This window comes from Dipodomys merriami, unplaced genomic scaffold (genome assembly GCF_024711535.1).
Source record: "Dipodomys merriami isolate MVZ:Mamm:240054 unplaced genomic scaffold, mDipMer1.0.p SCAF_1, whole genome shotgun sequence".
Classification (NCBI taxonomy): domain Eukaryota; kingdom Metazoa; phylum Chordata; class Mammalia; order Rodentia; family Heteromyidae; genus Dipodomys; species Dipodomys merriami.
The window spans coordinates 6,578,463-6,594,712 of NW_027202270.1; the positions used below are offsets into that span (position 1 = coordinate 6,578,463).

At 39.9% G+C, this 16,250-nt stretch overlaps 1 protein-coding gene and 1 pseudogene across 2 annotated transcripts in view; both read right to left on the bottom strand.

The window, feature by feature from the left end:
- Dis3l2 (DIS3 like 3'-5' exoribonuclease 2) overlaps window positions 1-16,250 on the bottom strand; it is a 401,227-nt gene that overhangs the window by 200,811 nt on the left and 184,166 nt on the right. For both annotated transcript variants that reach the window (XM_070014895.1, XM_070014884.1), the window contains 2 exons: window positions 5,781-5,881; window positions 901-1,148 (listed from right to left, as the gene is read on the bottom strand). In XM_070014895.1, the coding sequence (XP_069870996.1) occupies window positions 901-1,148; window positions 5,781-5,881 (349 nt within the window). The remainder of the gene's footprint in view (window positions 1-900; window positions 1,149-5,780; window positions 5,882-16,250) is intronic.
- LOC138827033 (large ribosomal subunit protein uL24-like) lies at window positions 3,633-4,034 on the bottom strand (annotated as a pseudogene).

Here is a 16,250-nt window from a genome sequence, read left to right on the forward strand (position 1 = left end):
GCATGCCTTGAAGGTGATATTGGTCTCAGTCCTTTCCTCTCTGCTTTCTGTCCATTATGAGGTGAGCAGCCTCTGCCAAATGTTTCTGCCACCATGATGTTCTGCCCAGAATCAATGGAACCAAAGACTGTGGAGTGAAATCTCTGAAACCATGAGCCAAAATAAATCCTTCTTGTTACAGCACCAAGAAAAGTAGCTTAAACAGACAATATCATATAACTAGATATAGATACAGATATTTAAGTTAAATTGATTTCCACAGTTTCCACAAAAACCTTTGGCACTGGAAGATCAATACCAACAAAACATCCATTCACATAGGCCTTCATATTCACATGTTAAAACAAAGAAACCACCTGTTCCCTGAATGCAATGATATTTTGCATATTTTAATATAGGCATCTGAAAGGAAAAGGACTGGCTTTTTTAAAGAACCCTCTGCAGCACCAAAGTACAAACTATTTATGACATACCAGGAAATGAACAGAGGCTCAGAATGTATTTATATTTTATCAAAAACAAAACCAAAAACAAACCAGGTGCCAGTGGCTCATGTGTGTACTTCTACTCAGGAAGATGAGATTTAAGGATTGCAGTTCAAAGATAGCCTGGGCAAGAAAGTCTCTGAAAGACTCTGATCTCCAATTAACTACCAAAAAAGCTGAAAATGGAGTTGTGGCTCAAGTGAATGAGTGCCAGCCATGAACTAAAAGGCTCAGGGACAGTGCCCAGACTGTCTACATGCTAAGGGCAATGATGTCTGAAGAACTAGGGATACGCTGTATCAAATACTGTGGCTAACATAAAAAAAAAATCTGACTTACAAAAATGCTCATCTAAACCCTGCCTATACTGAGTTCTTCCTATACACTAAAGTTTTTCTTGCCAGAGATCACCTACCCCAGGGCAAAATTGCTGTCTTCCTTCCAGTCTATGATGCGGCAGATGAACAGTGTGTTGGCATAATCTTTAGGCCGGGTCACGAAGTCCTGGGGACAATCCTTGAGAGGTACATAAATTCTAGGCACTCGGTGGTCTGAAGGAGAAAACAGGGCATATTTCCTAAACAGTTCACTGTTCTTATCAGCCAAGAGTTTGAGAACGCCAGTTGCTGCTCGAGAATGTTTTTTCTCCAAGATGTAAACCACCTGCAAACATCAAAAATAAAGTTAGTATTATTCATCTACAGAACAAGCATTAGTTGACCAGCTTGGGAAGTCAGCAGGCTTCTGCCTGATCACCTAGGTGAGTCCAGCAGTTTTTAGAGTCATCATGAAGGGTCTCTCAATGATGTTCTAAGTAATCTATATCTAAATTAGAACAATGTAAGTATCTAATAAGCATATGGATATCTAATAAGCAGCATTTGCAGCACTTGGATAAATAAAAGTGTTTTCATAACCAAAGTGTTGCCTTACGGAAATGTATCAGACTCCAGCAGGGAAGTACAACTCCAAATATTTATTCTACATTGTATTTTCCCTACATGACCAATACTATGACTTCCCATCAACAACACAAGTGCTTTTAACACTTGTTATTAAACATAAGTTACTGTTCTCAATAATAACTTCTATTTTTGCTGAGTTTTTCTATTTTCTAAATGATTTCTAATACTTGCCAAAGCATCTTTATAATGACCACTGTACAATCTTTGTCAGATAATTTCAATAGCTTGGCACTGAAGTTGTTGAATATATTACATTCTGGACTATTTGACTATCATGTTAAGAGACTCTGAGCCACACTTAAAATCTTCCATTTTGGAAGGCAATTGTGCTATTTAGGTTTAGTATTGGTTCTGGCCTACTGCGATGGGCTGTATATCCAGTGACAATTTCATTTCAGAGCCTTTGCAGTATCATTTTGGTATTTGGGATTTATATGGTGATCATGGGCTATCACTGTCCTACTGGTACTGCTTGTGAGGTGAAGAGCCATGTCACCTAGAAGTGGTGATCTCAATGACAATCTCTAGCTTGCAGGGACAAAGAGACTTCCTGTTTGGGGTTTCTTATTGTGAGAGTCTCTCTATTACCTGGCTGCCCAGTGTCTCTGGGTATGAAAGGGAATCTCTAGTCTACAGGGAGAAGATGCTTCCTGGATCGCACCAATTACATCAGGATCTCCCTGGCTAATACCACTAAACTGCTTGTTAATACTGCATGAAGAAAAAGGAAGGTCCCAAACTGGGCAGGCTATTACAATAAGATTTCTTTTTTTTTTTAAATTTTCTTGGCATGGTTGGTGTCTCTGGTGGGGAGACAGTAATCTCTGAACCACAGTCTAAAGAATTTTCTTCAGCTGAGTTATTTCTTTCAGTGGCATCTTACTTGTTGGAATGAATCAGATATTGGTTACCTCTTGGTAGAGAGAGAAGTCTGAGGTCTAAGGGAGATGAGGGCCTTTCCTCTGGCCATTTACTACCATAAGGGCTCACAGGCAATTCCATTTCCAGGTACTGTTGGGATTGCCTGGTGTTTCTGTGTTAGATGCAAGAGGACTGAGTCTCCCTAGGTCATCCTCTGATGGTTAAGGTACTAAGGAATTTCTCTAGTTTGCCTGCCTTTCTTCACCTTTCAAAGTTCTCCTTCAGTTATCTCTTCTTTTTATGGAGGGAAGGGCTTCCTTTTTTTTTTTTTTGGGTCCGGTCGTGAGGCCTGAACTCTGGGCCTGGGCTCTGTCCCTCAGCTCTTCAGCTCAAGGCTAGCACTCTACCACTTGAGCTACAGCGCCACTTCCGGCTTTTTTTCTTTTTGCTTATGTGGTGCTGGGGAATCAAACCCAGGGCCTCAGGCATGCAAGGCAAGTGCTCTACCACTGAGCCACCTTCCCAGCCCCAAGTCCTTGCTTCTTGATTTAACTTCAGCACCCAAGTAGAAAACAGGAGGGTGTTACCTGTGATTCACACAGTGTTAGTTATCATGTAGATGACTCCAGCATAAATTTTGCATTAAGTATTGTTTTTACCTTGTAACTTTGGTTTGAATTCATTAAGAAACATTAACCAAAAGGAAAAAAAAGGAAGAGAGAGAATGCAGGTATTCTTGGAAAGTGGTAGCAAATCAAAGAATACAAGTTCCAGAGATTGCCTTGATCTAAGCTCTGACTACAGTCACAAGGACCAAGGCCCAGTATAGTCAGATAGTTTGTTTAATGTAAGCTATTCAGTCAAAATTTTTATACTGCACAGATATCTCATATGCATGTGCTTGGACATATACATAACTTAGAAATTCCTCATGTCATAAAAAAACAACAAATAAACATGAGACAACCAAAGGAAAATCGACAAGTAAAAAGAAAACAAATTAGACCCAACACTGGATTATCTTCCCTATCTTGCATATTGCCTGGTAATAGTTGGTCCTCAAAATACCTATTGGAGTAAAAACCTAGACTACTGAGTGGGCATGGGAGTAACACATACAAGAGTGTAATTACAAATTCTTCATGTCCACATACAGGAGAGATAGTCTCTTAACCAACTGGCTGGTGGGTGGTCACATGGATTCTCAGAGTAAACATTCTGATAGAAGCCTCTAGTACTGGAAGTCTCACACTAGAAGATGATTTTTTTTTTTCATTTAAGAAGTTTTTAATGAAAGTTGTATATGAGATTACTTCATGGCCTACATCTTCTCAATTGTTTCTTCCTTGGATTTGCCATTTTCCTCTCCAGGATGTGGCTTTCCAGTTCAGGATCTTTTTGCAGTCTTTGTCCAGTTTCAGCTTGGTGATAAACACCGTGCTTGGGTGAATGCCTACATGTAGAGTGGTGCCATTAGCCTTTTCCTGCCGTAACTGTTCAATGTAATGACATACTTCTTCCTACAAACCTGTTGACCTTTATAGTATCCTCACACAACCTGGACCTTACCATTCCTCCAGATGGGCATAGTAGCACATTGTACTTCTGTCTCAGGTCTTTGGAAAGAGGGGAAGACAATCTTCCTGTGAATGTGGGAAGGTACATTGAAATGCCTTTTCTGGTTCTTGATTCAGTCAGAAATGACAAAGGGATTGAACTTCATTTTGGCTGAAAAGTGCTACCACGAGCTATTTATATAGCAAGAGCCATATTTGAAGATGCCAACAGCATATAAAATTTTTGCAAAAAAAATGAACTATGTAAAACAATTAAACAAGAATGTAAAAATAATCATGTGATAACTATACTGAATACTTACAAAAATTGTAGAAGACACTAAAATTTACTTTTCTTCCTTTTTGTTGGGGGCAGGGGGCAGTCCTGGGGCTTGAACTCAGTGTCTTGGCACTATCTCTGAGCATTTTTTGCTGAAGGCTAGTACTCTTACCACTTGAGCCACAGCTTCACTACCTAAAATTTACTTTTTGAGTTAAGTATGGATCTGACAACTCCTTGAATTTTATAAAAACAATTAAAAAATGGAACAAAAATGCCAGTGCTGGCATTATAATCCTTGCTACTCAGGAGTCTGACATCTGAGGACTGTGGTTTGAAGCCAGCTTAGTCAGAAAAGTGTGAGACTCTTATCTCCAATTAACCATTGAAGAGCCAGAAGTGGAGCTGTGGCTCAAGTGACAGAACACTAACCTTGAGCAAAAAAGTTCAGAGGCAGTACCTAGACTCTGACCTGAGTTCAAGCCTCAGGATTGACACTAAAAAAATTAATAAAGGAACAAAAACTTCTAGAAAGGGTCCCTTTTCTTTTTGCCAGTCCTGGGACTTGAACTTAAGGCCTGGGCAAGCTTCTTTTGCTCAAGGCTACTCAAGCCATCGTACCACTTCTGCCTTTTTCTGTTTATTGTGGTACTGAAGAATCAAACCCAGGGCTTCATGCATGCTAGGCAAGCACTGTACCACTAAGCCACATTCTCAGTCCCAAGAGTCCATATTTATATTGTTCTTCCACTGTCTGAATTTTTATTCTACTTTATTCTCTTTTCTGAGAGGGAGGCAGTACTGGGTTTTGAACTCAAAGCCTTGTACTTGCTAAGGAGGTACTCTATGACTTGAGTTACACCTCCAGCCCTTACTCTGCCTTAAATTAAATAACAACAAAAAATTGAAGTTCAAAACAATTCACTACAAGTAAAGTTTAATCAAGGAACATAATGCAAAACTCCAAACACAACCATATTCAAGGAAAAGGACTTAGACCTTTAACCAAATACAGGCAAATTAATATTTTATATATATATATATATATGTTTAAAATACATTTTAAAAAGAACTATTCACACTAGCAACTAGTGCCTCACATATGTATTTCTAACTATTCAGAAGGCTAAGAATTGGAGGATCATGGTTTAAAGCCTGACCAGGTAGAAAAGTCTGTTAAGACTCCATCTCCAAAATAACTAGCGAAAGGCTGGGCTGGAAGTGCAGCTCAAGCAGTGGAGCAAGCAAGCTGAATAAGAACAAGGCTCCAGGTTCAATTCCGTATCCCCCCCGCCCCCCCACACACAAGCCAACTATTTACTTATCATAACTCCCTGTTTGGCTCAGTGGTAGAGTGCTTGCTTGCATACATGAGGCCCTGCGTTCAATTCCTCAGCACCACATAAGCAGAAAAAGCTGGAAGTGGCACTGTGGCTCAAGTGGTAGAGCACTAGCCCTGAGCTGAAGAGCTGAGGGACAGCACCCAGGCCCAGAGTTCAAGCCCCACAACCGGCAAAAAAAAAAAAAATGAAAAATAACTCCCTGCTTGCACTGACTTTCTGGTCAATTGACCAACTACAGTCTTGCACTAAGCGTTTATTTGGACAAGTAGAGAATATCTGTAGGCAATGACCTTGGCTGATTTCTGCAGTAACTTCTCTGATGAAGCTCTTATATCTTGAGACATGGAAATGTTCTCCTCTTTTGAAACTGGTGCACTAGAATCTTCTTTTCCTAAATTAGAGTGAGAGAGAAAAGAAGAGGAATCAATTGAGCATATCTATTAGGCATATGGCAATATGTGTGTATGTGTGTGTGCGCATGCGTGTGTGCACATACACACATGCACATGCCAGTAATGGAGCTTGAACTCAGGTTTTGAGCACTATCCTTTAGCTTTTTCCACTCAAAGCTGATGATAATCTACCACTTGAGGCACAGCTCCACTTCTGGCTTTTTGATGGTTCACTGGAGATAGGACTCTACCTGACTTCAAACCATGATCCTCAGATCTCTGCCTTCTGAGTAGCTAAGATTACAGGGATGAGCCACCAGCACCAGGCTCTAATATATAGATTGGGAAAGATTCTTAGATGCTACGCACCCCACACCACTCACTTTACAACCTTGCCTACAGTGGTTGGGTGGCATGGCTAAAGCAATTATGTCTGATAGCTATATGAATGCTCACATGGAACACTGGCCTCAGCAGGCCACAGCTGATTTATTTAACTCTATCCACATGTAAAACATCATGTAAATAAAGAACATCAAACAATACTGAATTCAACTAAATCACCTAGGTGTCAAAATGTCCCAAAGCACTGATGGCTCACACCTGTAACCCCAGCTAAGATCTGAGGATCTTGGTTTGAAGTCAGCCCAAGCAGAAAAGTCCATGAGGCTCTTATCACTAATTAACCACCAAAAAGTTGGAAGTGGAGCTGTGATTCAAGTGATAGAGACCAGCCTTAAGCAAAAAAGCTTAGGAATAGCAACCCAACCCTGAGTTAAAGGTCCAGTATAAACAACAACAACAACAAAAATCTCTACATCTACCCAAGAAACTGAAATCATATCTCCCCCAGGAAACAGGCAGCCAAACTCCAAAACAGAAATATTAAGAGCCCTCGCCAAAAGCAGCAAATTATATACTTTTGAACATACATTTTTTTCTACTATTTACATTAGATTTCTTTCCCCACAAAATATTCTTACTCAATACTTTTATGTTGGAGTTTCTGGATTCTAGGGGTAGTCAATTCATGTAGTACACATTCCAGGTGCTAAAAGACATATTTACCATCATTTAGATATACCCAAGACCAAAGTAACTCAGCAAATTCTTCTCAAGATTAGGTGCTTCTTAAAGATTCAGTTTCAAGCCATTATCTTTGTGATTAAGTGATCAAAGTGTCCTCTACCATCTCTGCTGAAAGCACCCGCCACAGCATTCACCGAGAGAAGAATTTTCACTGCACTCCAAAAAAGAGACACAAATACCTATTTTCTCATTGTTAGTTACCTATCCATCAGTAAAAGAGAGATAATCATCTAAGATCATCTTTTAATTTAAGCCCATAGCTCAGGATTCCCAAATCATCAGATCCTTCCAGAAGAACATCTAATTTTAGGATCTCAGTAAGAACATTTAAAAAAAAAAATCACACACAAGGTCTGGGAAGGTGGCTCAATGGTAGAGTGCTTGCCTCACATGCATGAGGCCCTGGGTTCGATTCCTCAGCACCACATATGCAGTAAAAGCCAGAAGTGGCACTGTGGCTCAAGTGGTAGGGTGCTAGCCTTGAGTTGAAGAGCTGAGGGACAGCGCCCAGGCCCAGATTCAGGCCCCATGACTCTCTCTCTCTCTCTCTCTCTCTCTCTCTCTCTCTCTCTCTCTCTCTCTCTCTCTCTCTCTCTCACACACACACACACACACAACTTGTTGATCTGTCTGTTCTGTAATATACCTTGCCAATACACTCTACAGAATAAAGAAACTGAAGAAAGAATAAGATGATAAAATTCAAAATATATACTTTGATATCTAAATCCTTTATCTCAATAAAGGACAGCAATGGAGTTTAGAGTAGCGAATGGACTTTTTTTTTTTTTTTTTTTTTGGTCCGGTCGTGGGGCTTGAACTCTGGGCCTGGGCACTGTCCCTCAGCTCTTCAGCTCAAGGCTAGCGCTCTACCACCTGAGCCACAGTGCCACTTCCGGCTTTTTTCTTTTTGCTTATGTGGTGCTGAGGAATCGAACCCAGGGCCTCAGGCATGCAAGGCAAGCGCTCTACCACTGAGCCACCTTCCCAGCCCAAATGGACTTTTTTCTATGCCAGTCCAAACCCTGGGATATAACTGTTGGCTCTAACTTAAAGTGATTATTACTTCAGGTTCCATCCCAACCACAGCAAGTCTTCTGCTCCAAAGGTCACACCAGGTCATAATCAAAAAGAGAAGGAAAGCCACAGAAGTGGGGCCAAGCACAATTTTTAGATATCATACCTGAACATGATCCTTCCAGGTTCTGTATTCATAAGATTATCCTGGTAGAAATAAGTCTTTGTTCAAAGTTACATTCTAATAAATTACACTGAAGTTTATAGCCTTGCAGGTGAAAATCACAGATAGGGTCAATGAATATAAAGAAATACAATGCCAAGTTGGCAAGGTAAATCACTTTAGTTCATTTCCAACAACTATGTCTTTCCACATGAATAGCAAAGTTGTTGATTCAATGAGATACTGTATTGTTTAATCACAAGATAATGTATCTATTCAATTATTCCATGTGTATTTATTGAGCACTGGGCCTTGAGAACTTAGTTAAAAGTAAAATAAATATGGTCCTAGCCTTTAGAACATATAGGTTAATGTGGAAATGATAATATAAAAGTCATCACTCACTTAATGATGAGTGTTTATAAATAGAAATAATCTTAAGGAGGAAGAGAAAAGGATATTTGATTTAGATAGAAGTCAGGAAAAGGCTGGAGGAAGTGACATTAAGGTGGAGACTCGAGGGGCTGGGAAGGTGGCTCAGTGGTAGAGCGCTTGCCTTGCATGCATGAGGCCCTGGGTTCGATTCCCCAGCACCACATAAGCAAAAAGAAGTGGCGCTGTGGCTCAAGTGGTAGAGTGCTAGCCTTGAGCTGAAGAGCTGAGGGACAGCACACAGGCCCAGAGTTCAGGCCCCACAACCGGACCCCCCCCCCCCCCACCAAAAAAGATGGAGACTCGAGGACAGACTGACAAGGGAGTCAAAAGACCTGCCAGCAGGGAATGGAAAGTGAGAAGAAAGAAGTTCTTCTCATAATCAAAGTCCAGAAAGAGGACCTTGAAGCAGAGCCCAATGAGCAAGGTTGGGTACTAAAAGAGGTGAAAATGAAGGGTAGATAGAAGTCAAGTCAGATGAGGTCTTTCAGGATACAGGAGTCCAGAATACAAGCCTAGAGACAATGGGAAGCTGGTTTATATGAAAGAGGGGCATCACCAAGGAAAGATTAGAGAAGGGTGAGAAAAGATATGGAAGCAGAGGTATGGCCCAAATGATAGAGCACCTGAGCAAAAAGAACCAGAAGATTGTGTGAAGCCCAGAGTTCAAGCCTCAAGGGAGACAGAGAGGGAGAAAGGAAAAGGGAAGGGAGAAGGGGAAGAGGGAAGGAGACAGAGATGGAGAAAGAGAAAGAAGGAAGGAATGGGAGAGAGTAAAGAAGGTAGAGAGAGTATATGAGATATTCAATGTAAGAAGTATACCTGATGCCAGTGGCTTACACCTGCAATCCTAGCTATTCAAGAGGCTGAGATTTCCATTCAAAGCCAACCAAGGCAGGAAAGTGTGAAACTCTTCCCTCCAATTAAACAACAAAAAGCTAAAAATGGAGCTGTGGCTCAAGTGGGAGTGCTAAAGGATAGCACCCAGACCCTGAGTTCAAGTCCCATTTCCAACACAAAAATTAAAAATTTGATATGAGAAGCAAATGATAGTTTCTAGATTTCTGTTAGCAAAAGTTATCATTTAAGAAAGTCTGGAGAAGGAAGTGAAAAATCAAGAGTTTATTTCAGTGGTACTCATTCATGCAAGGCCACCTCTGACACTATCACGGGATGATGTTACATAGGCAGATCAACAAAAGGTATGGAATTCAAAAGAGAGCTAGACTATGGCAATAAACAAAATTCACATGTTGTGCACTTCTGTATTTATATTTACAGACCAATGTGGAGAGCAGAGATTCAACCAAGTATGCTCAACTATTAAATTCAAATTCATAAAGCTCTTGCACTACTCCCCATTCTCCATGCACAACTAAGAGAAAATGTGTTAAAAGAAGAGAACTTTTCTGAGGATACATGTTGGGGTTTGAAAATGCATAGATGTTTCCAAGAGAAATAAGGACACTGGAGGGCACACCAGGCAGACAGTGTACAAGAGGTTAATGTGGTAAAGATCTAATAAGAGATTTGTGGTCACTACCAACAGGTTGAGGATACAGTGCTGGGTGAGAAAGGTCTGAGATAGGAACAAGGTTGAGATAGGAATAAGGTAGATAAGAAATGGGGCAGACTCTGTAGCAGAGATTCTACTTACTGTCCAATATTTAATTTCTTCTTTCCTAGTAATAAGAATCCCAATTAAGTATGGTAGCTCAGTTAAAAGACTACTTTTTTTTTTTTTTTTAACCAGGCACTGCTAGCTCACACCTGTAATCTGAGGACTGTGGCTCAAAGCCAGCCTAGATGAGAAAGCCCATGAGACTCTTATCTCCAGTTAACTACTAAAAAAAGCCAGAAGTGGAGCTGTAGCTCTAGTGGTAGAATGCTAACCTTGAAAAAAAAAAAAAAAAAAAAAGTTCAGGCGTAGCACCCAGGCCCAAAGTTCAAGTCCCAGAACTGGCACATGCACACACATGTATACACATGCACATGTACACACACACAGACTACTTTGTCAACCGTTTTATAATGACAGATGGCTAACACATCTAAGTTTTAGCCAATAAAGAAAAGAAAAGATTGTTAGTGACTTTCAAGAAGTATCCTTAAAGATCTGAGACTCGACTTGCTTTCTTACTTCCCCTCTGCTGTCTGGAATGTGGATGTGATAGCTGGAGTGCTAGCACTCATCTCTGGTGCTGCAGGCCAAAAGACTCCTCCTCTGCAGGGCATCCCGACAGAAATAACTTGAGACTGTGAGCTCCACCTACAAGCTATGGCTTGCCTAACTTTGGTCTTCATTAGTGAGTGAAACAAACCTTTTATTTAAGCCATGATATTTTAGGATTTGAAGCTACTCTCACAGCAGAACACACTTTCTAACATACGGATCCTGACAAAGAGACTAACAAGCTCAGACACTATCCAAGCATAAAATATTCTAAAAGCCAGGGAAGGTCTTCTGTTACCTACCTATATTTCAAGGCTGTGACTTGGTAGTGCTCTAGAGTAGACAGACAATAGGAGCAGGGATCTCAAAGGGCTGGGATTACAGTATAATTAAGACACAATCAGAACCTGTATTGCAAAGTGTAGTAATGGTAACAGATATAAGACTGGAGAACTATTTCTGAGAAAAATGCTGCTAGGTATGTCTATACCAGTACCAATGATTTAATATGAAAAACAGACTTCAGTTAAAAGAGCTTTTGATGACTCTCAGGATAATGCCTTGACCAACACAATAAACACCAGAGCGAACTATGAGAACAGGGCAGAATTGCTGGTGGTCCTCGACATGAAAAAGGTTATATATGTCCTTACAACCTTTAGTTTTGCTGTCAAACACTGTTGTCTTTTCAAATAATTCTAGAAACTAGAACCACCAAAATTCTTCATTTAACTTAGGAATTTCTAAAAATTAGGTACACTAATATAATCAACTGCTTAAACTTCCCTGACAAATATTAAAGGAAAAAAAAGTCCAGTGAGGTCCTAAAATCTTTCCACAGTTTATCTAAAACTTCTATTTAAACATTCAAAACAGTACGTCATAATACATTAATTCTAAATCAATACTTAATATACATGACAAAATTTAGATGTCTATGCTAACATACAATTCCCAACTTTCTTATTTGAAAGAACCTTTTTTTTTGGGGGGGAGGTCCAGTTGTGGGGCCTGAACTCTGGACCTGGGCGCTGTCCCTCAACCCTTCAGCTCAAGGCTAGCGCTCTACCACTTGAGCCACAGTGCCACTTCCGGCTTTTTTTCTTTTTGCTTATGTGGTGCTGAGGAATCGAACCCAGGGCCTCATGCATGCAAGGCAAGCGCTTTACCACTGAGCCACCTTCCCAGCCCGAAAGAACCTTTTATCTCAGGTTCTTTGTTTTATTTTCATATATTTTTGGTTTTCTGTCTAGTAAGTAGTAGAATCATAGTAAGAAGCAGGGCGCTGGTGGTTCACACCTGTAATCCTAGCTACTCAGGAGGCTGAGATCTGAGGATCGCAGTTCAAAACCATCCTGGGCAGGAAAGACTGTGAGACTCTTATCTCCAATAAACCACCAGAAAGCCGGAAGTAGAGCTGTGGCTCAAATGGTAGAGCGCTAGCCTTGAGCTGAAAATCTCAGGGACAGCACCCAGGCCCAAAGTTCAAGCCCCATGACAGACAAAAAAAAAAAAAAAGAATCATAGTAAGATTAATACCTGTGTTTTGAACATTGTAAGTCCTAAAAATGATATTGCATAAATTAGTAAATGTAATATATGTGAATAAAAGTAACTTTACTATAGTTAAAATAGAACAGTATGTATATGCACATATTTTATATTATATTTACTACTTACATTGTATATTTTATATTTTGCATTATTATTTAATCACTTTTATATACTTAGTTACATTAAGGACTTGTTAAGTACTTTCTGTTTACTCCATATAACTGAGATATATTTTGTTATAGTCTCAATTTTTACCATATGGTTGATAAAAACCACTAAATGTAATCCAAATTAACTACTATAAACTTAAATATGAGTTTTGAGTATTTACTACTATATTTAAATTGACTTTATTTAAATTCACCGAGAATTGTATTTTATATTTCATATTCTGATTTTAACTCAAATCAATTTTGGACGACTTAGTTAAAATAATGTTTGGTAATTTTTAAAAGAAATGCAAAATGCTGGATTTAGCATTGCTACTTTCATGCATATACACATGTGAATATATACATAGGTGTATACACATGTATCTTATTTTGGTAATAAAAAAAAGCTCTTATTTGCCTATTTCCTATCAAAATTACACACTGAAATAAGATGGTGGTTTTTTTGGGGTGGCAATACTGGGATTTGAACACAGAGCCTCATGCTTGCTGGGCTGGCTTGCTCAGTCAGTACTTTACCACTTGAGCTATGTTGCAAGCCTGATTTTTTGGTAGTTATTTCAGAGATAGAGGCCCTCAAACTCTAGCTTTGAACCTTAATCTTCCAGGTGTCTGTTTCCTAAGTATCTAGGATTGTGGGCGAGAGATACTAGTGCCCAGCTAAATCTGATTATTCTTAACACTATTGCACATCAAAAGGTTTTCAAAAGATTAAACTGTAATATAAAATCAGGGCAATAGAAGAAAAAAGCAAGGAACTACATGTGTTTCAGTCCATCGGATTAAAGGAACAGTAAGTTCACCTGATAAACCCAAGAGCAATCCACTTTGAGTGAATGACCACAGAAATTTACAATCTCAAAAAAAAACTCAATGAAAACTGCAGTAAATATTCGTAAATAAAACTGTGCCTCTTTTAGGTTCTCAAAATCAATCAACTAGGAAACTTAGCACATGGGTCCTTCTTTCTGATGATCTAGACAGACAGACAGATAGATTAGATAGGAATAAATATAGATCTCATATATATCATAATATCTCATATATCTAGATATAGCCCATATTTAGATATATAGAGAAATAGAAACACATGACTAATATATTGTATTTATATATACAACTGAAGTCCTCACAGCACACAGGTATCATTCACTGTGGACAATCATTTGCTCTGCAGCAGGCTTGGCAAGAATAATGAGTGCAGATGATCATGACAGGAGTCAAATGAAGCTCCTGCCAAAGCCAAGATTCAGGATAACCAATCTTCAGGGATACTAATGAGTTCTCTCCTTCACAAACCCCCCAGACCAAGTATGTTTCTCATTTTGATATAAGGCTAATGAAACTATGATATCAGGGAAGTTTCACAGCCTATTCATTTCCCACATGCCCACTTCATACCATGGGTACCAGATTCACCAAGGAAATAGAAGGCACGAAGAAGCAGAGCCAGGAAATAACAGAATGCAGGGATGCAGGTGCTGACTGTGATGACCAGCTCTCCACACAAGCAGAATCAAAATTTGCTGGGAAGAGCCACACACAGAAAAAACAAAAAAAAACTGACCTTATTATGGTATCATTTATGTGGCCATAGGTCTCCTTGAAATGACAGTCAGCTAGTGAACACCCACAGAATGTCAGGGACTACAAATGACCCTGTCTCCTTTGTCAGGGGGCTCACATAAAATTTAAATGCCAATAATTTTTTAAAATTTTTATTGTTATTCTAAAGATAATTACAGAGGTGTTATTACAGTTATGTATGTCAGGTAAAGAATACATTTCTTTTTGGGTAGTATCACTCCTTTCTTAGCTCTCTCCCAGTTTTTCCCTCCTGTCCCCATCCACAAGTTGTATAGTTCATTTTCAACATAATTTCTTGTGCCAACAGACTTTTTATTAATTTACATTTCTACACATGGCAAACAAACGTTAAAACCTATGGTGTTGGTAGTTGCTAGCAGTGTACACAGGGATAACATGAAGGGAGTCCAATAGAGGTTGACAGAGCAACTAACCTCTGAGCTGAAAGTGAGAGGGCTGAGCTGGCTAGGATGGACTTGGGGGGATGCCATGAATCAGGCTAGTGGAAGAGGAGACTGGGGATGGTGGATACAGGGCTGTTTAAAAAGTCAGTAGAGAGCTGGAAATGCCCAGTTTTATGGGGTACAGCAGGAAACAGAAAATCCTGCATTTTCTCATAATAGAGGTTCTCAACATATATTTTCCAGACCAGCAACTCCCTTAAGAAATCACCTTCTCAGGCCCTACTCATGGCCTACTTTACAAGTAGGAACTTTATAAGTAGGAACCAGCAATGTCTACTTTTAGAGATTTCCAGGTGATTCTATGAAACTGAAGTGTGAGTGCTCTTGCTCTAGAGTAAGAGCAATAGGCCACCACAGGAAGAGCATGTTGTAACAATCAAGAGAGAACAGAATCAATGGGGTCTTAGTGAGTTTAAGGCATCTGCTGTTAGTGTAGAGCTTAAGGAAAAGGTTTGGGCTAGAAATAGAGATGAAGGAGAAGGCTCAAATGAATAAGCAAACTGGCTTCCTCAGAGATTGTTCAGAATTAAAAGGGATAAGCTCATGCCTGTACTTCCAGCTACTTGTAAAATGGAGATTAGGAAGACCATGGTTCAAGATCATCAAGACCCTACCTCAGAAAACCAGCTGGGTAAAAAGAGGCATGACTATGATCCCAGGTACATAAGAAGCATAGCTATGAGGATCATGGGCCAAGGCTTGCCCAAAGCAAAAAAACTAATTAGAAAAATAACTAAAGGAAAAGGGCCGGTGTCATGGCTCAAGTGGCAAAGCACTTGCCTAAGGAACACAAGGTCCTGAGTATAAACTCCAGTACTGCCAAAAAAAAAACATCTCAAAATTGAAAATAGCAGAGAAAAGAACTCAGGACAGCACAGTGTAGAATACCAATATTTAAGTAAAGCACATGTAGAGAAGTATGCAAAGGAAGTAAAGGTGTGGTCAAAGAGGTAGGAAAAAAGCCAATGTAATGAGAAAAGCCAAATAATAAAAGTATTTCAACAGAAAAAGCATGGTCAACAATGTGTCTGTGGTAACAAGTTCACAGCAGACCCTAAAGAGACCTATTTTAATGAAGGAAACAAAGGGAAGTCAGGATGCTGTGCCTGGGAAACTGAGTGAGATGTGGACTGTGGGACGGGGTGTGGAAAGGGCTCAGGAAGTCTGGCTGTGAAGGAGTGGAATAATATAGGGTGGTGGCAGTACAGAGAGAGAAATCACCACAGAGTTTTTAATATTTTATTTTTTTAAGATAAGAGAGGAGGCTTAGCATGGTTAACTTCTGGTGGGAAGAAAAGAAGATGTGGCTGGAGCAGGCACAATAGGGAAAGGGAGGGAACTCTGGGAAGGAAGGGATACGGCCCAGAACCCAGGGGAAGGGATTAACCTCAGGGAGATGCCCACTGTATCAAACACTGGAGGAGCGGGTGGAAACAAGACATAGGCTTGGTTTCCTCTGAAACGTGAATCCAACTCCATCTGTGGAAAGTGATAGGAAAGGTGGAGACCCACTCCATACAGTGTGCCACACACCAGGGGATTCTTGGGTAAGAATGGTATCCCAAAACAGCAGCCTTGATTACGGAGGTCTCTGAGTCTAGAACTGTGCTAGATGGTTTACCACGCTACCAGGTTTATTATTCTCCAGCAGTCTAGGTGAAGTAGGTAGGGATTACATGTCAATTTTAGAGGGAAGAGAAATAAGGCTCACAGATATCA